The 22,834-nt window shown below is 53.2% G+C and overlaps 1 protein-coding gene across 1 annotated transcript in view; it reads left to right on the plus strand.

Moving 5' to 3' along the window:
• DOCK3 (dedicator of cytokinesis 3) overlaps positions 1-22,834 on the plus strand; it is a 285,077-nt gene that overhangs the window by 259,067 nt on the left and 3,176 nt on the right. The window contains exons 39-51 of the mRNA XM_052637625.1: positions 170-256; positions 1,559-1,663; positions 5,485-5,626; positions 6,606-6,772; positions 6,924-7,010; positions 7,463-7,642; positions 8,412-8,495; positions 8,596-8,712; positions 10,914-11,035; positions 12,258-12,396; positions 12,915-13,062; positions 18,733-18,851; positions 20,021-20,108. Of these exons, the coding sequence (XP_052493585.1) occupies positions 170-256; positions 1,559-1,663; positions 5,485-5,626; positions 6,606-6,772; positions 6,924-7,010; positions 7,463-7,642; positions 8,412-8,495; positions 8,596-8,712; positions 10,914-11,035; positions 12,258-12,396; positions 12,915-13,062; positions 18,733-18,851; positions 20,021-20,108 (1,585 nt within the window). The remainder of the gene's footprint in view (positions 1-169; positions 257-1,558; positions 1,664-5,484; positions 5,627-6,605; positions 6,773-6,923; positions 7,011-7,462; positions 7,643-8,411; positions 8,496-8,595; positions 8,713-10,913; positions 11,036-12,257; positions 12,397-12,914; positions 13,063-18,732; positions 18,852-20,020; positions 20,109-22,834) is intronic.

Raw genomic sequence — 22,834 nt, forward strand, 5'->3', positions numbered from 1 at the left:
AGAGTGTCATAATTCTGTGTGTTCTCCACAAATGGGATTTGAGAATGTGTTCTTTGTGACATATGAGTTGCTGGAGGCCTTTAGTTGTGCCTTCTGATATGTCTGGCAAGGCTTGCACCATTCTGAGGATGCCTGCGGTGCTAAAGCCTCGTTCCTGTTTCTGTTGCAGAGTTGGGAGTTCGGGATCCCACTGTGCAGGGAGCTGGCATGTCAGTATGAGAGCCTCTACGACTATCAGAGCCTCAGCTGGATTCGGGTGAGCTTCGCCCCTCCCCCTGCCCCAGCCCTGACTGGCAGCGTTCATGTTTTTCTGGCATCAGCTTCTAAGGGAGCACTGACTGAGCAACTCAGCACTGAGTTGAGTGCTGTGGACAGTGCAGGAGAAGCAGAAGCCAAGGTTCCTGCTCTCAAGATGCAAGACACACACCTGACAGATGACTGCATGATCCAGACCCCAAGGGCCCCTGGTGCTCAAGGAAGGGAGCAACAGCATATGCAGGATAGGGTGGGGGTGGTTCAAGGAGGAGGTGGCAGTCCAAGAAGAAGCTTCTCCTGAAATAATTTCGTTCAGATATGCCTCATCTTAGTGTTTCCCTGCCTTGGCTTGTGGTCACTCCTAAGCATCCAAGTAAAGAAAGTTCTTCCTGTGTTTGATGCAAAATATTCAGAATTAAGTGAAATGGACTTTGAAGGTCTCCACCAAATTTTTCCTTGTTTCTGGTGCTGGGTTTTGAATCATAATAGCTGGTTAAGTCTTTGGCAAAGAGAAGTCAGTTCATCCGCCTCCTGCACCCTTGTCAGTGTGTCCCCTGATCCTGATCAGGCTCTGTATAATAGATGAGGTTCTACACCAGTAAATTTTTGCTGTGGTCTTTGAAGGTCACTGCTCCCTGGCAGGCTGGCTTGATTGAAGGCATTAGGGACATCTTCTCAGTCAAATTTCCGTGAGTTTTTCTCAATCTGAAGCCAGGTCAGCCAAGACTAAAAAACTCACCAACCTTGGTAATGCCAGACATCATGGATAGTAGTTCCACTTTTAAAGTTTAAAATCTCCGAAATTGGGACCAGTACAGTGACTCTGGTAACTAAGCCTTCCTCATTTCGTTAGCATCTTGAGTCAGATGGTAAATGAGCTGGAGCAATGCGGATGGACTGATGGTGTCACCTGTAGGCAACACTTACTGTCAGCTGGTGCAGTGAGTATCATCAAAACCAGAAATTCCTGAACAAAAAGGAGGAAGTCCATGTTAAACGTGTGCCCCTGAAAGTACAGGAAGCCTGAGTCTGTGGGGCTGGGTCTGCTCACTGGGCAGAAGAGTCTGAGCAGCCTCTCGGGGCTGCCCCACCTCCAGGTGATGATGGGGAGGGAAGGCTTCCTTTCCATCCGGCAGCTCCCTGGTGAGGGGTTGATCGTGGCTGAGGGCTCACTTTTTATCTAGACTGAGTCACCACGTTCTCTTTCCGAAAGGCAGTGTCTGCTTAGGCCTGGGAGAACTTGCTTTGGACACAGCACTAGCAGTCAAGCCAAGCTACAGGCAACTGCCTTTCTCGTTCACAGAAAATGGAGGCCAGCTACTACGACAACATCATGGAGCAGCAGCGCCTGGAGCCCGAGTTCTTCCGGGTCGGCTTCTATGGCCGGAAGTTTCCTTTCTTCCTTCGGGTGAGTCCACTCAGGTAGTCACAAGAACTTCGGTCATATTTTACACATAATTTATAATCTGTTTGGTTTTTTTCTTTTTTAACCTTTTTTCCTATTGCACTGAATAGTTTCTTACGAAGGACTGACCAGAGTGTTTGGCTTTATTTGACTGAACTGGGTACCAACTTTAGACTCTGTCTGCAGTTAAACTGTTTTGCAGCTACCTGAAATATATGAGAGTGGTTTTCTTACCAAATCAACCAGGATCCTGCAGGAAATTACCAGGGTTTGAGAATATCCCGTAGATAATGTTTAGAAACCTTCCACCTTCTGTTTCCAGGGCCCAGAATCCTCCGTTGTGACTATTCTCTGCCAGACAGGACATCGGTGCAGCCCTGACCTCAGTAGTAGGCTTCACAGTCAGGGTGGAGAATCACTGAGTTGAGAGATCTCCCTTTTGAGGATAGTCCCTTTTGCTCCTGGGGTTTGCGGAGCAAACCAAACATTGGGTTTGGCTTGGGAAGAAGGCCTTTCCAAGGCAGCCAGTTCCCTGGCCCATGGTGACTACAGCCATTTTGCTCCACCGCTGCTGGAAAGGCTGGGCAGCGATTTAAATAGAGTGGAAGGACTGCCTGAGCACAGACATACTGACACCAGTTGAACAGTTGTGATTGTTTTTGGTTTTTATTTAGCACAATCCAGAGGCTCCAAGAGGAGTCAGCCTGGGCTTGTAGGCTGTAGCCCACAAGTAGCTGTTCTCAGATGCCCTAAATGAAGCCTTGCTGATGGAAGGACCCAGAGGCTGCATTTGAGACCTCAGATTAGCTCTGATTGTCCCCAGCTCCAATATCATACTAAGGTCCAGTGTCTACAAGTTTCAAGAAGCTGCTAGGAAAATTCATAGGATTCCTTTGATGTTCTTGGGATCCTATCTTACTGGAGAAATTGCTTTAGCCAAGGAGCAGTAATAAGCTTGGTATCTCATTGAAGGTCAGCAGAACTTAATGGCTTCTTTTAAAAAGAAGCCAGTCTGCTAAGTGACAGAGTCCAGGCTGACCACATTTTGGATATAAGGCAGGTCAACATGCACATTTCCTGGGCGGTAATTAGTCTAGGCTAAGAAGAAAAATGATTTCTGTAGGAATTAGTAATAGTGACAGGGACAGCAAACACAACCTGCCTGACTGTGATCCCCAGAAAGCTCGAATTCTGTTCCACAGAAGGGTTGCTAGTAGCGGAACGTGCCTCAGTAGAGGCTCTCTGCAGGCTGCTGGACCTCCTTCACTCTCTAGGACCATCCAGCCCAGGCTTATCAGAGGGGGCATGTGTGTTGCCCCATCTGTATAGATCATACAACACTAGTGGGGGTAGAGGTCAGCAGAAGGAGGAATAGTGCAAGAATCCCTGGGTCGGGAAGATCCCCTGGAGAAGGGAATGGCTTCCCACTACAGTATTCTTGCCTGGAGAATTCCATGGACACAGGAGCCTGGCAGGCTACAGTCCATGGGGTCGCAAAGAGCCAGACATGGCTGAGTGACTGACTTTCTTTCTCAGAACCAAAAGCATCTTTAGAAAGCCCTTCAGTAAGCTAATGATTCTAGTCTTGTAACTTCTTTCTCATTTTATCTTTGCAAGTTATGCTTTATCGCCATTTTACTCTCCTTGTTTAGTCCCACGATTTGTAACAAAATCAACTAGATTTTACTCCAAAACATCGTTGTTTTGAGTCTTACAAAATCAAGCACTGGTGTGCCCCATTTCTGTCCCTGTCGAGCAAGGAAGTCTCCACCATGGTTCCACCTGGCTCCAACCTCCCATGCTCACGTCACAAGGAGCATCAGTGTTTTAGGGCTCTGAGAGCTTTCTGACAGGTAGGACCTGGCATAAAATCTGCATCTGAGCCGGTTACAGTCTAAATATTCAAACGTGGTTTCAAGGGTGCCAGTGATAGAGGAAGAATAACCAGGAAACGTTACTCATCAGTCCATCCTCATCTCCACACCAGGAGCTATGTTGCAGGCATACGGGACTGCCTGGCCTGGCCGCATGCTCTCCCTGCTCCCTTAGCTGCTCAGTTCATCTGCAGCAGAGGGAATAAGGCCAGCAGAGATAGCCGTTCGCCTTGTAAATGGCAAGGACAGAGGGGTAAGCAGTGGCAGCCAGATCCGTCCTACGTGGGGCTGCTGGGACTCTCGCCTGAGCAGACTGGAAACCAACAGCTAGCCTCAAGGTCAATGTGCTATGCCGTTCTCCTGCTGGGTCCTCCCCGGAGCACTAGGCTGCTCTTTGACCTTCTCTGAACACAGAGGACCGTCTATTACTCCAGCTCTGTCAGCTTGAATCCTCTGGACCATCTGCCCGTGTTGCTTCACAAATGTGATTATCTGCTAATCTGCATGGAGACAGGAAAACATCCAGCCCTCCCGTCTTGGGGGAGTTTCTTTTTCTCTTCATTTTGCCCATGAACAGACACTGACGAGGATTGTACATTTTGCATGAAAAGGCCAGTTCTTCACAATTAACCTTCTTTGTCAGTTCTGCTTATCAAGCAAAGAGCTTGTAAATGTCTCTGACTACTGGTCTGTTCCACTGGGGAGGCCAGCCTGCTTCCCCTGACCTTGACTTTCCTTCCACTGTTGCCCTTGCATTCTGGTCCATCTGGACATGTGGCCAAACCTTACCTGAGTTCTCCCATAGTAAGAGAAAAAGTGAAAAGTGGGCAAAAATCCTATTCCAGAAAAATTGAGGTTATACTGTATAGCACAGGGACTCTGCTCGGTGTTATGTGGCAGCCTGGATGGGAGGGGAGTTTGGGGGAGAACGGATGTGTGTATATGTATGGCTGGGTCCCTCCACTGTTTACCTGAAACTATCACAACATTGTTAATTGGCTACACTCCAACACAAAATAAAAAACTTTTTTTAAAAAAGGCTGAGATCACCCATGGCCTAGCCTGTGATAACTCCTCTACCAAGAAGCATAGGGCTGGCCTTGTGGAACCTCTCTCTTCCTCCCTCTGAAGACACATCAATGCCTAACACCATTTGCAGTGAATCTGGTGAGGCAGACAGAGGTCACCAGAGGGCTTCCGAGGAGCCCCCTCCAGCCACGCACTCTGGACCAGCCGTGAGGCAGGCAGAGCAGAAGGGTTCAGGGTGCCTTCAGTCCGCAGAGAGGAAAACTGAGACCTAACCCAAACCAAACATGACATAACGTGAAGTCTTAAGAAGTGTGTAGTTGGAATGATGGTCTGCGGACATGGTTGCAGGGGAATTGCTGCTAGAGGAGTTGATAAATGCCCGCGAGGCACTGGGCAGCATTTAGACTGCTTCTCCCAGCTGACAAGTCATCCTACAAAAGCACGCATCTTACCACCTTCCTGTTGTAAATTATCTGGTGGCTCCCATAGCGGTACTCGTGGACACACACCAGCAGCCCCTTCGTCGCCTCCCACCAGTGCTCCATAAGCACCTTCCTTCTAGTAGTGCCTTTTCCTGTCTTGGCTTGTTGCCCTGGTTGTCACTGTATGCACGTAGATTGACCCCCACTTCTCTACTCCACTGACCAGGTGGACCTTCCAGGACCCAACCTCGTCCCCCCACTAGCGTCCCTTCCCATGTGAAAAGCCCTCCCTCCCGCCACCATAAACTTTCTGCAGCTTCCACCCCAGCTGCCACACCACACCACACCACTGCTGTCCCTCACCCTTCTTGATCGTGGTTTCCCTTAGGGCAGCATAGAGGGCAGAGTGCTGTGCCCCAGGCCTGCCCCAGGGGCTCTCAGGTTGAGGAGCTGAGGGTGGGCAGGCGAGGCATGGCATGTGCTCTCTCCTCTGTGGCAGAACAAAGAGTACGTGTGCCGGGGCCACGACTACGAGAGGCTGGAGGCCTTCCAGCAGAGGATGCTCAGCGAGTTCCCGCAGGCCGTCGCCATGCAGCACCCCAACCACCCTGACGACGCCATCCTGCAGTGCGACGCCCAGTGTATCTTTTGACCCATGGAGGGGAAGAGGGCTGGGACCGTGGGAGGGGAGGCCCACCCAGTCGGTTGCCCCTCTGTGACGCTGTTGGCCGTACAAGCCAGGTTACCCCCCAAGTCCCAAAGCAGAGGGTGCCACATCACTCACCGACCCTTAACAGGGCACTTGAGCCTCACAGAGGAGGCAGGGGCATGCCCTTAGCCTGGGGGGCCTGGTCATCAGCTAGCTTTTATCCCTCCGGTGGGCCACTGCCAGCACCTTAGTCCCCACCCTACCCGTGAAGGGTCTCCTGGCGCCCAGCTGCAGACACTGTGGATTTTCCCAGTATCCACAGGGATGCTCCACTCCCACGTGTGTCTGTCAATACCTCGAGCCTTTGTCAGGACTGAGGCACGGGGGATAGGGCAGAGGGGTGGGGGAGGAGATGGGGAATTCCTGTTGCCTTGGGAGCACTTGGAAGTCTGAATGCAAACACCAGCCTGCCCCTCCTTCCCCGTACTCAGCTTCCATGACAGTCACCGTGGCTGTGGCAAGCTAGTCCACGTCTCTTTAAGAGAGAAGAGGGCAGGCAGACGCCCATGTTTGCTCTCCACAAAGATCCTAAAGAGTATCTTGTTAAAATGTTGTTTGGCAGTGAAGACCGTGCAGTTTACCTGCAGTGGGCCGGCCTAGGCCCTTGCACCTTTCTCGTTCCTATGGGGTATCCTCCTGACCCCTTTCCCTTCCTTCTTAAAGGGGCACTAGGGAACCGCTGGCTGCCGCCACCTCACCTTGGCTGAGGGCTCGGCACTCACTGCTGGAGCGGGGCGGGGCTGGATAGGGAGAGTCAGCCAAACCGTGTTTGGTCCCATCTGCTCTTTGAAATGCTGCTGCTGCCCTTTGAAGGGCTCTGTTGGTCTCCTCTTCCTTGGCGGCGGTGACAGGGGTCAGCCACTCAGGTCCGTCTCTCTTTCACGTCCAGTTTCCCTTCACCTCCTGCCCAGACCTGCAGATCTATGCAGTGACACCCATCCCAGAGTACGTAGACGTCCTGCAGATGGACAGGGTCCCGGACCGCGTCAAGAGCTTCTACCGCGTCAACAACGTCAGGAGGTTCCGGTATGACCGGCCTTTCCACAAAGGCCCCAAGGACAAGGAGAATGAATTCAAGGTGAATGCATCTAGGGGAGCAGGGTCAGTGCTCACAGTGGGGCTGGGGCCGGCCCCGTTTTCTCGGGAACTCATCAGTGACTCCCCCGTGGGCAGGTGGGGCGTGGGGAGAATTGCTTCATGGCTTGAACCTGCCTGTACCCTCCCTGCAGAGCCTGTGGATCGAGCGCACCACGCTGACCCTGACCCACAGCTTGCCGGGCATCTCTCGGTGGTTCGAAGTGGAGAGGAGGGAGCTGGTGAGAAATGATTCAGAGCGACTGGTTTCACAGTGCTTCCTCAGTCCTTGCTTGGGGGGCTGTTCTCTGAGGAAGAAGAAAGAGTGCTTCAGCCACCCACAGGCAGTCCTGTGCTGGAGGCTTTGCTTACCTTCCTTCTCTCCTTTAATCTCCGCAACAGCCCTAGGCAGCAGGCGTTTATGTTCCCCCAGTTTACAAATGCAGGAACTATTCCCTGAAGCTCAGGAAGCCAGAGACCTCTGCGTTCAGAACTGACATTGTTTTCTATTCACTGTACTTCCAAGTGCCTACAGATCAGAAGAGGACATTAGAAAGGGCCCAGGGAGCCTCAGGTCCACAGGAACAAGAGTAGGGACTCAGTGGCATGAGTCACAGCCCCTTGCTGTCAGGCCTGTGAGGAGGGAGGGATTGTCGTTGGGCCTGGGCTGACACCATGTGCTGTGTGCCCCCAGGTGGAGGTGAGCCCGCTGGAGAACGCCATCCAAGTGGTTGAGAATAAGAACCAGGAGCTGCGGGCCCTCATCAGCCAGTATCAGCACAAGCAGGTGCACGGCAACATCAACCTGCTGAGCATGTGCCTGAATGGCGTCATTGACGCTGCTGTCAACGGAGGCATCGCACGCTACCAGGAGGTAAGCTGGCCCAACCAGACCCGGCCAGGGACGCGGGTCTTAGTGCCTCTTCCTGAGGGCCCAGCCTCTGAAGGCAGCCTTCCTGGCACGCCCTCCCCAGCTGTGGCTCAGCCGACCAAGCATGGTCCTGAATAGTGTGTATTAGCTATTCAGTCATGTCCGATCCTTAACCCATGGACTGTAACCCCCCAGGCTCCTCTGTCCATGGGATTTTCCAGGCAAGGATACTGGGGTGGGTAGCCATTCCCTACTCCAGGAGCCCTTCCTGACCCAGGGGCTGAACCCAGGTCTCCTGCATTGCAGGTGGATTCTTTACCATCTGAGCCACCAGGGGTGAGGCTTTAGGCTCCCTGCTGTTCCCTGTCTCCATGGCTACAGCTCTCCCATGGGAACTTTTCTTCCTTTTTATTCTCTGAACTCTGACAGAATGGGTCATCCATCTGATCATGGAAGGCGCCCTAGAGCCCAGCCCTTGACAAGGAGTGAGTTGTGGTCTGGCTGGGAGACTAACCCCCTCATCCTGGCCACCAGCCCTGCCTGCCCTGCCCAAGCCAGTTGGGACCAGCATTCAGGTTTAGATTACTTGGCCACCTTCAGTTCTCCTTAGACATAAAAAGCACATGTGTGATTGCAGGAGGTTCAGCAGGCTGTGCTAGAGGAGCATTGGTGTGTGCACCTGTTAGGAGGCAACCCAGATGCCTTCCAGGTGGCACCTCAGACTGAGTGGTCACCCTGGGAAGTCTTCCAGACTTGACCTTTCCTTTCACAGGCCTTCTTTGATAAAGATTACATCACCAAGCACCCAGGAGATGCTGAGAAGATAACTCAGCTCAAGGAACTCATGCAGGAACAGGTATGCCTTGCCAGAGCTGTGTGGAGGCACCAGAGGATAGCTGCAGCACCCACTGTCTGCTCCCGCACTAACAGCATGGCCTTGTTTATCACCCTGATAGGTCCATGTCCTTGGAGTTGGGCTGGCAGTTCATGAGAAGTTTGTGCACCCAGAAATGCGCCCTCTGCATAAGAAGCTGATTGATCAGTTCCAGATGATGAGGGCCAGTCTCTACCATGTAAGCTGAGCCCTGTCCTGGCCCCGCTGCAATCTAACCAGTGTCCCCTCCTCCAGGCCTGGGACCTGTGCAGCAAGTCAGAGGAAAGGGGTGGGGAGGGGAATGGGGAGAGGCGAGACTGAAGGAAGATCTGTTCCTGCCACAGAACAGCATGAGGCAGGGGTGGGTGCTCAAGGCAGGAGAAAAATGCCCAGAACCCCCTTATCCACTTTCCCTTTAAGGAAGAGCCATATTCAGGACAGAGAATGTGTTTTTCAATGCACTGTGCTGGTGAACAGCGGTTTTCACATGAGGAGGAGAAGAGCTAAAGTGTATGTATGGCCCATATGCAGGAATCTCTTCAGGGATACTTTTCATCCCAGGAACCTACAGAAGTAAGGCTTAGCCGGACCAGCCTTCTCTCGTCCGTCTCCCTCTGTCTCCATCCCCTTCCCCTTTAACTCCCTGCCCCGCCCCCTGCACTTCCTCTTGTCTGGAGACCCAGGCTCCCACCTGAGAAAGCCTGGGGTGGCAGTACTTTTGTACTGGCTTCTCTTCGAGGGCCCAGGGAGATCCTGGGGGTGGCCCAGGCCCTAGAAAGTCTCCCTGACTCTGACCTGGCTCCTCGGTCTCCCTGGCAGGGTTTGCCCCAAGGACTGATGCACACGAGTAGAAGCAAGGCCTGTATCCAAGACTGGTTTCCTTTCAGGGGTCTTACAGGGAACGCTAGCTGGCTGAGAGTAGGGTTCAGGTGGTCTTTTATGTTCCCTTTGGCTGAGTTGGGTCTTGGTTGGGGCATGTGGGATCTTCATTGCAGCACATGGACCATCTAGTTGTGGCATGCAGGCTCAGTAGTTGCGGCTCACAAGCTCCGGAGCACGTGGGCTCAGCAGAGGCAGTGCACAGGCTTAGCTGCTCCACAGCATTTGGGATCTTAGTTCCCAGCCAAGGATGGAACTCATGTCCCCTGCACTGCAAAGCAGATTCTTAACCACAGACCATCAGGGACATCCCTAGGTAGTCTTGAGCGCAAACTGGTCTCTGTATGTAAACTTCCCCATCACAGCAGGTGACTCAGGCAAGCTAGAACCTGGCCACTGAGGGAGTGGGAGCTCCCTAGTATGTAGGCTGTCAGGTCACTGCAGGAAAAAGCACAGAACGCTCACTCACATATCTCAGGGTCTCCAAGGCACACATGGAGGTGTCCTGTCCAGCTGCAAAAGTGCAGTTCCACCTTCTACATGCTTTGAAAGAAGCAGGTGGAAAACTTCCTCCTTTTTCAGACCAAGCTCAGAAACATCCCCAGTGGACTTGGGGACCACAGATTGTGAAGGGCTTCTGGAAACTCGAGCAGTTGTGCGTTGTTGCCTCAGAGTTGCAAATAGTGACACAAACCAATGTGCTGTCCCCTAGGAGGATTTGGGACCAAAATTTCTGCCAAGATGCCTACGTACTTAATTTAATTATGCTAAAATAGAAGCGTGCTGTTTTTCAGTTATCTGCATCAGGATTTTGTGTCCTGACACCCCATAGACTGTGTCACAGACAACTTAACCAAGGTCACTAAGAGTGGGGCCATTTAGCAGTCCAGTAAAACTCCCGTCCTTATGTCAGAGGTGCCCACTGCCTGACGGGTGATCGCCAGCTCTTCCTCTCCTGTTGCCCAGCTCTTCTTCCACTTTTTCTACAGTGAGAAAGCCTATTAACACATTTTATGAATTCAGACCAACTCCACAGCCTGTACCACATGTGCTTTCAGGGTTCCACCTAGGCCTCATGGCCTCTGGTCTAGGCTGTGTTGTGGTTAGGAGGGTACTTTAGTCGTGATGGGGTCACTGCCCAAAAGAAGCCAGTAGTTTAGGTTCAGCCAGTAGTATATGATTCTTTTTTTTTCTTTTACATTCTGGCTACCAGCCTGCCTCTTCTCTTTTACCCCTTAATTACTTGGGGGAAAAAAAAAAGTGAAGTGAAAGTGTTAGTCACTCAGTCATGTCTGACTCTTTGTGACCCCGTAGACTGTAGCCCACGAGGCTCCTCTGTCCTTCAGATTCTCCAGGCAAGAATACTGGAGTGAGTTGCCATTCCCTTCTCCAGGGGATCTTCCCAACCCAGGGATCACACCTGAGTTTCCTGTATTGCAGGCAGATTCTTTAACGTCTGAGCTACCAATTACTTATTTATTCCCAATTATTTATTATGAAGGGGCACTCATGTCTCAACAGGAGTTTCCGGGTTTGGACAAGCTAAGTCCTGCGTGTTCAGGCACCAGCACCCCACGGGGAAATGTCCTAGCATCCCATAGCCCCATGAGCCCAGAGAACATCAAGATGACCCATCGGCACAGGTATGGCCTTAGGGCTGAGGAGGGTCCCCTCCACAGAGGTAAGTCCAGATGTCAGAGATCAGAGCAAGGGCGTCCAGAACACTGCTTGTGTGCACTCATGTGCCCCCTCACCCACACACACAGAAAACACACAGTTCCTGCCACAGGATCTGCACTCTGCATCTGGTCATCCAGGGTGACAGAGGAGTGTACATGGGGCATTGGGGTGAGTCCTGAGGGGTGAGTAGAAGTTTGCTGGGTGGAAAAGAACTGGTGTTAGGAAGATGACGGAGCAAGATTCAGGCAAAGTCACAAATGTGCAGATGCCTCAAGGTCCTCATGCAGGCCAGTGTGGTCAGCACTGCAGGTAGAGCCAAGTGGCTGGAGTACAGGATTCCAGGGCCTGGAAGGGGGCCAGGATTTCTCTGGATGGGCCCTGTTCACTCAGGCCTTGGGACCTGATCCCAGGGGAACGAGGATCAGCAGTTGGGTTTCAGGAAGAACAGCATGGTGGTGAAGGCATCAAGGTGTGCCTGCTCTGCACTCAGCAGACCTGTTACCGGGGCTCCGCAGAGAGGCTCCAGGTTACCAGGGCAGGAAGGCCAGGCAAGCGAAACCCCTGGAGAGGGGCCCTCACCGGTGTTTGTTTTCCACTGTGACCAGCAAGCCAGCAAAGGGTGGGCACTCAGCAAATGAGAAGGAGCAAATGAATGGGGGGAGCTGCTTAGAATTGACAGAAACTGCTGGCAAGCCTGTGGCCACAGCCGTGGAAGGAGGTCAGCAGGTGGTTCACAGGCAGCTGCTATGACAGCTTCCCCAAGTCAGGAAGACACCCTGAGCTGGGAGCAGATCCCAGTGCAGGGTGGGCACCGACTTAAGTACACAGCCCGTGGCTAGGAAGACCTGGGGTCCTTCACCTGATTCAGTGGGTCTCCTTCACTCCTCCTGAGACACTGCTGATGTCATCAGACTGAGTGGCCATAAGCCGTTTAACTCTGAGTTAAGGCTCTGCCTGGCTGCTGTTGGCCCTCCCAGACCAGGGGCCCCCGAGCAGCAGGGTGGGGCTCAGGACGGCTCCAGGCCTCAGACAGGTGTGAACTTTGGCTGTGGAACCTCCCCAGCCAGAGAGGCTGAGGCTTGGGGATGACTGTTTTACACACACCCATGACTCTCGCCCCTGCCATCCAGCCAAGCACCTCAGCTCCAGCCCTGACTCCTGGCCGTCTCCCGCTCTTGTCCACAGCCCCATGAACTTGATGGGCACCGGCCGCCATTCATCATCCTCCCTCTCTTCACACGCATCTAGTGAGGCTGGAAACGTGGTGATGCTGGGCGACAGCTCCATGGGCGAGGCTCCCGAAGACCTGTACCACCACATGCAGGTACCAGCGCGGCCCAGGAAGAGCGGGCCAGGGCCTGCACCTGGAGGACTCGGCTCTCTGCTGGCTGGTCTGGCCTGAGGACTGGCGTTGCTGCCTGGTTCTCCAGTTTCTGAATTCAGAACACCCAGAGCTAGCAGAATGGCCTTCCCTCCACACCACCCGTGTTGCACTTCCCAGGCCTAATTTCCCAAGCAGGAAATCTCTGCCTTTAGTCCTGGCTGCTCTTAGAGATCCCACGGGAAAGCTCCTCTGCCAAATTGCCCTCCTGCCTGGCACTCCTGATGGCTCAGTCCAGTCTCCTCCGTTGGTACCATCGCTAGAGTCTACCCAGCAGCCCTGTACCATCAGGGTTATAGCTGACCCTTAGTGCTGGCCATCAGCCTGGCCTTCATCAGGGCAAGGGTACAGCATCAGACACTGGATCTGGGCACCTGGTGGCATGAAGAAGCCAACTCTGGGCCAGTCCTACCATCCTGGCCGTTTGGACCTCTATCCTGCTAATTTTTCTCCCTTTGCAGCTCGCGTATCCCAACCCCAGGTACCAGGGCTCAGTCACCAACGTCTCTGTTCTGTCCTCGTCCCAGGCAAGCCCTTCTTCCTCCAGCCTGAGTTCCACTCACTCAGCACCATCCCAGATGATTACCTCTGCCCCTTCCAGTGCCCGAGGTAAGGACTGCAGGGCGCTGCTCGCAGAAGGGAGAGGAGAGAGCCTCACGGGCGCCCCTTGTCCTCCTCTCATCTGTGGCTGTGTCTTTGAAAGTGGCCCTGTGACTTAGCAAGTGCGCACCTATGCTTTTAGCATCAGGGACTCGAGGGCTCCTACCTCCAGACCTTTTTCTCTGGCTTCAGACCCTGCTCGGGGCAGTGGTTGCAGCTGTGCTGCACCGAGGTAACCAGCCATCACATCTCCACTTCAGTAAGAGGACACACAGCCCAGGAGAAGGCTTAGCTCCTTCTCACTGAAGTGTTTGTGAGAATAAAGCACAAAGTTAAGGCAAAAGTGAGTTTTGTCTTGAGTAATCAAAGATGATGAGAAAGTATGAAAACTAAATGTGAAGACTAAAATTAAGCCTGGAAAACATTATTCTAAATGGTAGCAGCAACCAGAAACACTTTGTTCAGCTGGGAAAGGCTTAATCAGGAGAGATGGCTCTGTAAAAGGCTACTTGTTGTTATTGCTTGATTTCTTATTCAATCGAATAAATACTGTTCTCTGAGAGGCAGCAGCTTTTCCTGACTCTAGTTCCTGCAGTCAGGTTTGGTTCTCTGTCCTTTTAGATAAAGATACTTGCGGTGGAATGGAAATTAGCTATGGTGACTAAGACCTAGTGCCCCCACGGCGGTCTGTGTAGTACAGCAGCAATAGCCAGCTACCAGCTGTTGCTTCCAGGCTTCAGACAGAAGGAGTCTGTTCTTCTCATTATTATGAAGACAGGGAAATAACACAGCTGTATGACATAGATGATCATTAGGAGGGAAAAAAAAAACCCCTCTTCTTTCAAAGCACACAAACCTGAATGAAAAGAAGTTGTTGCTTAGTTGTATCCGACTCTTTGCAGCCCCATGGACTGTAGCTCCCATGGCTCCTCTGTCCATGGAATTCTCCAGGCAAGAATACTGGAGTGGGTTGCCATTCCCTTCTCCAGGGGATCTTCCTGACCCAGGGATCAAACCTGAATCTCCTGCATTGCAGGCAGATTCTTCACCATCTGAGTCATCCATGGCCCACAATAGGAGTGATAGAGAGAGATGCAGTGGCCAGTGGGGCCATTGGGAAAACCCCAGCAGAAGGGGGGTTGAGGTCGCAACAAGAGCAGTTACAGACTTTCCCCAACAATGGCCCAGCCCCTCATTTCCTGTGCAAGAAAACAAGTCCGATGGGGGACTTAAGTCTATCCCATCAGTTCGTGGCCAAGTAGAATTTGGAGCTTTGAGTCTTTACACTCGCAAGCCCCCAGTCTGGTGCTCATTCCACTTTGGTGATTGCCGTCCCAACGTGGACTAAGGTGCTAAAAGAGGGGAGCCAGCATCTGGGAGCAGGTATTTCTAGTATGAAAGATGAGAGATGACCCACTACATGGTACACGTGGAAGATGTATCCGTATGTGAGGGCTGCAGACATAGAGAAGGAACGGTGATTTGTATTGGTAAAGAAGGCACATCAAAAGGTGGTTTGAGGAATGAGAAGGAAGGAAACCCTGAGAAGTAGGCTGTGAATGCTCTAGTGCAGGTTAGCATTTGCAGTGCCTAATGAGAGCTCCTGAACAAAGCTGCAGAAACAGATTTTGTAATCTAATCTGTTGTGTGGGTTCTTTCTTAACCTGAACACTGTCTCAGATATACTCAGCCATATCTAAGTCATCTCTGACCCATGATCGTTGATAAAAAATAAAACAGAGGCAGCGAGGGGTAAGTGTTGTACCTCACTTCCACTCTGAGTGCTCAGACACTTCCTCTAGGCAGTGCCCGGCACTCGGTGCCCTGGAGAGGACAAAGACGCCATCAGGGACCTCACAGGCTGGCTGGTACCACCTTTGTCCTTCCAGCTAACCGTTTACTGGTGTATTCACTCATCAAGCTTTTACGAGTGCTCAGTGAGAAGTGGGCATTGCTCTCGCACCATCAGGGTTGAATAGAGAGAAGTTATGTTCTCCCTGTTTGGAAGTAATCCCTCTTTATTTCAAATGACTTGGTTATCAGTTGTTGTCCAGTCGCTAAGTCATGTCTGACTCTGTGACCCTGTGGATTGCAACACACCAGGCTTCCCTGTCCTGTAAAACCACCAACCAGTGGCTTGAAACAATGTATTCTCATCTCACATGGTTCTGTGGGTTGATAGGGCTTCCTGAGCAAGTTCTCAGTTGCAGTCCCTCATGAGCTTGCTGTCAGATGTCACTGGGGGCTGGAGTCGTCTCAAGACTCAACTAAACTGGACATCTAAGACAGCTCTCTCACGTGGCTGGCAGTCAGTTGCGCCCGTCCGCTGGGAGTTCAGCTGAGGCTGTCAACCTGAGTCCCTGCGTCGCTTGAGCTCCTCACAGCATGCAGCTGACTTGCCCAGAGCAAGCATTCCAAGACACCAGGCAAAAGCTGCAAGGCTTCTTACTCCCCAGCCTTGGAAGTCCCAGAACATCCTTTTTGCCACATTCTGTCAGTTGATCCCATCACTAAGGCCAACCCAAATAGCAGGGTAAAGAATAAGACTGCACCTTATGATGCGAGGATGACGTGTGTGTTTTAGGGAGGGAAGGCATCGATCGTCACCATCTCTGGAGATAAGCCATCATGATGGTCAAACTCCAGAATATCATATAATGAAAGCCTGATACAAAAGTAAACCAAATGGTTAACTAGGTGGTAGTTGGTGGTTTAGTCACCAAGTCGTGTCTGACTCTTGCGACCCCATGGGCTGTAGCCTGCCAGGACCCTCTGTCCATGGCATTCTCCAGGCAAGAATACTGGAGTGGGTTGCCATTTCCTTCTCCAGGCGGTCTTCCCGACCAGGGACTGAACCCATGCCTCCTGCATTGGCCCTGGGAGGCTCAAAACGTGGTAGGCGCAGTAGTAGGCGCACTGAGGGCACAGAAGAAATGGGCTGGCCCACACTCGGGTTTGTGTCTGATGTTACAGATGAGAGGAGGGCTCTCATGGAGAAAGTGCTCCAGAGAGTCCTTTCCGTTGGAGTCACTTTCCCCACTCCCAGGAGTGGTCATGACACCAGTAGCTTCCTTGCTGTGCCCGTTGATGTTCTGCAGTGGTTCTTGTTGCTTTGGAAACCTTCAAGGTGAATGGCCTGCAAGGCACAGTCTTGTAAGTCGGCAGCGCCCCCTGGTGGTCAAAAGGCTGAGCGAGGCTAGGAGATTTTGATTGAACCTTGAATATATTCAGGACTTTCCTGGTGGCTCAGACGGTAAAGCCTACAATGTGGGAGATGGGGGTTTGATCCCTGGATCGGGAAGATCCTTTGAAAAAGGAAATGGCAACCCACTCCAGTACTCTTGCCTGGAAAATCCATGGACGGAGGAGGCTGGTGGGCTACAGTCCATGGGGTTGCAAAGAGTTGGACACGACTGAGTGACTAAACTTTCTTTCTTTTCTTTGAATATACTCACTCATGCTGGGGACTCAGCCTCCCTGAGGTTCACCAGACTATGACTGAAATAGTTTGGAAATCCTGTGATGCAGAAGCCCTTGTGGTATTTAAATGTTTTCCTGAAAAGTAGCCACCACTCTCACCTACTGTGGTTTTGGCCACCTAGGGAAAACAGCAGTGGGAAGGAAGCTAGAGTTGGAAAATCTAATGTTTGCACAGAGCACCTGTCAGCCCCTGGGGCCGGGTGCTGCCCTCAAGCCTCACCCTGCAGCACGTATCAGGATGTTGAGTACTCAGATCCAGGGTTGGCCCGGTGAGCCAGACCGTGAGCTCTGTCAGGTCAGGGACCAGGGCCAAGCTGAGCAGGGCAGCATACCATGTTCCAGCCACGTGCCTGGTATAGGATGGGTATGTGACATGAGTTGGCTGCCTCTCTGCACGCTACGTGTGGGCAGCCCTGTCCAGGGCTGTGGCCAACAAGATCCAGGGAGCTTTCAGAGTTTCTTGCTGGGAAGGCACTGTGAAAATCAGTGGGAGGAACTCTTTTCTTTTTTTCTTTACACAGCCATCTTTTTGAGATTGCCTCAGAGCACAAGTTCTGAAAAAAAATATTGATAGGGGAGAAAAATCACCAAATAGTAGAAATTCAGGCCTAGTTTCTTTTTTTCTTTTTCTTTTTTAAATAAAGCATAGTTTACTCATTCCCTTATCAATGAAGGATAGTTTTTAAAACCAGGCCTTAAAGCCAGTTCTGAGGTTCTACAAACAGTATCACTCAGACCAGCTATGGAGGAAGTTTACGTTAATAATAGCTGCATTATTGGTTTTTAGTATGCTGACTTCTTCAACATACTTAAGCCTCATCTTTGGGACTAAAATGAGTATTTAAAAGGCATTTCTCAAGAATTCCTGGCTACCTTTTTAGTTGTGCCCTGACAGTGCCTAGAGGGCACCCCCACAGGAAGGCCCACACAAAGCCTATAGAGCTGCAGGTTCACCTCTCAGATGAGCTTCACTAAGAGAACACTACACAGGGGGAGTTCACCCACTTGAACCAGCCAGAGGCTGCCAGGATGCCAGTGGACAAGTCGACAGCACTGGGGTCCAGGTGACCTTCCCACGAGGGATCCGGAAGACCCCATTAGTTTGACATGGACATGCCGCTGTCTGGAACAATAAGTGATGCACATTTGGAGGGCCTTCTAAATTATATATTCCCAAGGGAAGCCTGCAAGTTTTTTCTCACCACTTCTGTGGAAGGTCCCTTTGAGGACCACCAGTTAACAGGTTACTGGGCATGTAACCATGGCCTGCATCGATGGGGACTAAGCCACACCACATCTGGCTTCCGTAACAGCCCCTCAGTCCTGTCAAGTTCAGTTCAGTTCAGTCGCTCAGTCGTGTCCGACTCTTTGCGACCCCATGAATCGCAGCACGCCAGGCCTCCCTGTCCATCACCATCTCCCGGAGTTCACTCAGACTCACGTCCATAGAGCATGAACCAAGTCAACTTAGGAGCCTGGGTTAAGGTCCCACAAGTCCCAGAGTAGCTCCATGCCTCCCGAGTTCACTGAAGGGCAAGTCTCAGAGTGAGGAACCCTGGAGAGCCCCCTGTGTGCAGGGCCCCGGGCCCTCAGCCGCTTGGGCTGAGTCTGCAGTATGATGGCCAGGAAGGCAGAGGCCAGGCACAGGAGGCCTGGAATCTGGGGAAAGGTGGAAGGGGCCAGCTGAGACAGGGCCAGTGGTGTCTGGAGAAGGTAAGTGTGTGGAAACTATGTCCAGTAAGAACTGTGCCTTTCTGTTACCTGAGTGTGTGTGTTTCTGTGTGATGGCTCCATTGCAAGCTCGCCTGGGCCCACGCCTGGACCCCGAGAGAGCCCAGCACCCAGGCCACCCCCATTTCCCCTGAGTGCCAGAGACGCAGGGCTCCCAGGGCCCCAACTCCAACTCCCAGCTCTCCTCACGATCTGCCCCTGAACAGGGACGGGGCCGCGTCAGTGAGTCCACGTCACCCCAGTCTGCAGTGTGCCTGCCTCGGCTGGGATGCCCAGTGCAGCCCCCTCACCACCACCACCACCCAACCACCAGGCTCCACTTCATTCCTCCTGTGCTTGCCGAGCGCATCCTCACCCCAGCTGCAGGGGGACACCGACCCTGGGTCACTGGCTCCCCGGGATGCATGCCCTCTGGGCCCTCCATCTGTGGCGTGTCATCTGTGCGTGATTGTTCTCACTTGGTTACAGGCTCTCCCTCTCTGCCAGATAAGTACCGCCACGCCCGGGAAATGATGCTGCTGCTGCCCACGCACCGGGACCGCCCAAGCAGCGCCATGTATCCAGCAGCCATCCTGGAGAACGGACAGGTAACGGAGCCAGCCTGCTGACTGCCCTTTGCTGCAACTGTGCTGGCCTGAGCTCCCCTCATTGCACTTGCTGGGCTTTCTGCATTGTCCATGCCTCCCTCACGCTGCCGTGAAGACCCTCCTGGATGGGAGCGGCAGTGAATGTGGAGACCAGCATCTGTGCTCAGTCCAGATGGAGTACAGCTATGGGCAGAGTGGCAGTGGGGTTGGACCCACCACTGTCTGTGTGGCTGTCTGTTCTTCTGGCCAGCGTCCTGAACTCCTCATCTAAAACACAACCTGGCAGAGAAAACTGGTTCTTTTCTGTCCAGAGAAGGCAGTGGCAGACATGGGTCTAGAGACTGGCCTTCCTCCGTATGTGCATGAAGGACATCCCCACAGGGGCAAGCTCTGCCTCTTCCATTCATCCGTCCATCCGTTTGTCCATCCGTCTGCCCAAAGCCACTCTCTTCCCGTCAGGACCCTCCCCACACCATTTGCAGAGCTCTGCAGATGTCCCGTATGGGGCCTTGAACAAGAAGCTGCAGCAACTAGCTCCTTCCCCCATCCAGTCTGCCCTGCCCTTCTCTCAGGGGCCATGAGAGTCACCTCCAGTGACTGTTACCCAGTCCCAGAGTGCCAGGACCTTCTCAGCTCCCTGTGCCTGGGCAGCCCTGCCAGGTGGAAAGAACAGGTCTGCCTGGCAGCTACCCATGGAACAGCGGGTCATGTCTGTGACCTCAGGCCTGAGTGCTGCCCTTTCCCTCACACGGGCCTGTGCACACGGGGCGTCTCCAGGAGGCCAAACCTGCCAGGCTCATGGGTGCAAGGGGTCCCCGTATCCTTCCTACCCGTGGGTCTCTTGGCAGGACAGAAGGATGCAGTTAGATGCCCTCAGGAGCTTGTGTCCTCCTTGTTGGCCATGTGCAGGACAGCCTGGAGCCCAGCCAGGCCCGGGGGCGGTGGGGGAGCCCCAGACATTGCACAGTTGCACAGGGCAGGACTCAGAGCCAGACAGCATGGACAGTTTTCCAACCAGCCTGACATTTGCAGCACATCTCAAGCATGAGCTGTCCCACTGCTTTGATTTTCCTGGTCTGGTCCTAGAATGCCCTGGCTCCTGGGGCCCATGACGCCCCCAGGATGTAACTGATTGTTGTCACCTTTTGATACTTTTCTCCTTCCCTCAGCTGCCAAACTTCCAGCGGGCCTTGTTCCAGCAAGTGGTTGGACCCTGCAAACCCTGCAGTGATCCCAATCTGTCTGTGGCCGAAAAAGGTACGATTCTTCTTCCCAGGTGGCCTCCTCTCCTGTCTGTCCCCATCCTGAGCGTCTGACTCTTGTCCCTGAGCACCAGCTGGCCAAGGCTGAGCCATGCTTTTAACACCCAGGCCATTCTGTCTGTCCAGAGTCCTGACCAGTTCCTGTGTTCATTACTTAACCCATGTTTGGCTTGATGCTGAGGTCTAGATATTGTTTGTATCTCCGGCTCCCCAGGACCCACCCTCTGAGACGCCCCAGCTGTCACCTGCCCTGAGCTCACCTTCATGGAAACTCAGTGGGCACCCACTCCCCAGGGCGCCTCCCCACCAGCCCCAGAATTCAGCAGGCCCTGTGGATTTGGTCCCTCTCCACTCAGGCCCACAGGGACCTCTCCTTGTTGTTCAGAGGAGGCCTGTGGCCAAGCACATCCACAAGAATAATGAGAAGGGACAGGTCATGGCAAAGTGAATTTCCCAGAGACAGTCCCAGGCACCCTGCGGGACTTCAGTCCTCCTGTAGCCACCCAGGCCCGCAATAGCTGAGCATCCCTTTTCCATGCTGCAAGTCCATCAGCTGTACCATGAAACCAGGCAATACTTAGAACAGAGGCTGGTTACAGAGAGTGGAGTTCTACTCTACGTTCTGCTCCAGCCAACTGATGGAAAAACCAGACTTGGGCCCATATAACCCCAGCCCAAAGTCCCAGACATGGAGACCTGAGTTCCGTTTAACACAGGACAGTGCCCGTGTGGGGCCTATGCCCAGCCCACCTGCCACACACAACCAGGCTGAGCCTATCCGCCCCTCTTCCTGCAGGTTCCCCTCTCCTCCACCTGGCAAGTTTAGGGCACTCTTGGTCCCTAGCATTGCAACCTGTTGGCCCATCAGGATGTGTCCCTCAAAAGCCATTGTCATGTCATCACACCTCCTCACCACGTGCTGTCTGCTGTCTGCTGTCCCCACTGTCCCTGCTCCTCCTCTGCTCAGCATGGAGGACGCACCTCCGCGTCGTATTTGAGAACACACCCGCGCTCCACAACCTCAGTGCCTGGGAGGCCTCAGCGCCTGGTGCTCGACCACAGTGGGCATGGAGATAAGATTCTGGCTGAAGACGCCTTCCTAGCCTCAGAGTTGCACATCCCCAAAACACGTGGCTTTCCTGGACCCCTGCACTTGTGCCCCCAAACCGAGTGCTCTTGTGGCCTTGAGGGCCGGGAACCATAGCGGCTTCTCTGCCGGAGTTGTGGAGCAGTCGCAGATCTAGCTGAGAGCACAGACGGGCTCAGAGCTCAAGTGGGTGCTGGCAGCCAGACCAAGACCTGACGCCCACCAGACCCAGAAGAGCTTCAGGCTTCAGACCAAGCTGCAGCAAGAAGCTGGATACGCCCACCCGCCATGTGTGGGGAGCAGAGAGGGTTGTCTCAAAGCAAAGGCTGAGCCCAGAGCAAGCCCATTTGAGCCATAGGACCAGAGCTTAGTAGGCAGTGAGCTAGACATTTGCCTTGGGGGACCTAGTGCCACAGTCATAACTGCCCAGGTCTCTGCTGCTCCTCCAGAGCAGGAGCTGTGTGCTCTTGTCACCATTCTCTCATCATCGGGATCTTGAGTCCCATGATGGCTCCACTTCTCATTTTACGGATCTCTCTTTCCCAGGCAGTGACTCCCAGACCAGGCCAGTTGACCCTCGAGGCTGCTGTGCACAGGGGACCTCAGACTGGTGGTGGTCCACAGCAGAGAGAGAAAAGGCCAGGACACAGGCGGCATCAGTGCTCTTCTCCTAGGATAGGTGCAGCATCTGAGATTCTCCACCAGCCCCTGTGCGCTGGTGTGTGTTCACGCGTACTCTCACGTCTGCAGCCCCACGGACTAGCCCACCAGGCTCCTCTGTCCACAGGATTTTTCAGGCGAGAATACTGGAGTGGGTTGCGTTTCCTTCTCCAGGGGATCTTCGCGACCCAGGGATCGACCCATGCATCTCCCGCATTGGCAGGCAGGTTCTTTACCACTGAGCCACCCAGGAAGCCCTGGTGCTGTATGGCAGAGGTTCACTGGCCTCACTGGTCAACAGGAGGCCGAGGGCAGGCTGGATGATTTCTGGTTGATGTGGAGTGGCTCTGGCAGGTGCCTTTTGTAAACCACTGCAGCCTTGCCAGCTTTCTTCCCCTCTAGCATTCCTGCCCACTGTTTCCTTTGAGCTCTTGTGGGTGAATTTGTGCAGTCCTGCTGTTCTTCTAGGGCCAGGATGTGCATATGAGAATTCAGGCTGTCAGAGCCCCTTTGGAGAAGCTGCCCAGACCTGCCTCCAAGCTTCTTACTCCTCGAGGTGTGATGGCTTTCTGTGGAGATGGAACTTTTCCTTTTCCGGAGAGGGTGCCTTAGTGCTGAGGACCAGGAAGCTCCTGCCACATCTTGGGGAGAGCCTGTATGAGAGTAGGCCTGTCCTGGTCTCAGGGTGGTTCAGGCTCTCCGGGGAAGGCTTTCCGGTGGAATCCATCTGGCACTCACCAGAGTCAGAATGAATGCCTGTCCACCCGGTCACTGCCACCTCTCCCCTCCGCCTCCACCGCTGTCAGCCAGTCCATGAGACTGAGCCACGCTCCTGAGATGTGAGGCTGTGAGGCAGCCGAGTTCTAGCCTGACGTTCTTCACCAGTGAGGAGGACCAGGATGGACGTCTCCCACTACCTCATCCTTCGACCATGTGGGGCCCAGCCCCTGCTGGCCACATCCTCCTCAAAGGCC

This window comes from Budorcas taxicolor, chromosome 1 (assembly GCF_023091745.1).
Source record: "Budorcas taxicolor isolate Tak-1 chromosome 1, Takin1.1, whole genome shotgun sequence".
Lineage (NCBI taxonomy): Eukaryota > Metazoa > Chordata > Mammalia > Artiodactyla > Bovidae > Budorcas > Budorcas taxicolor.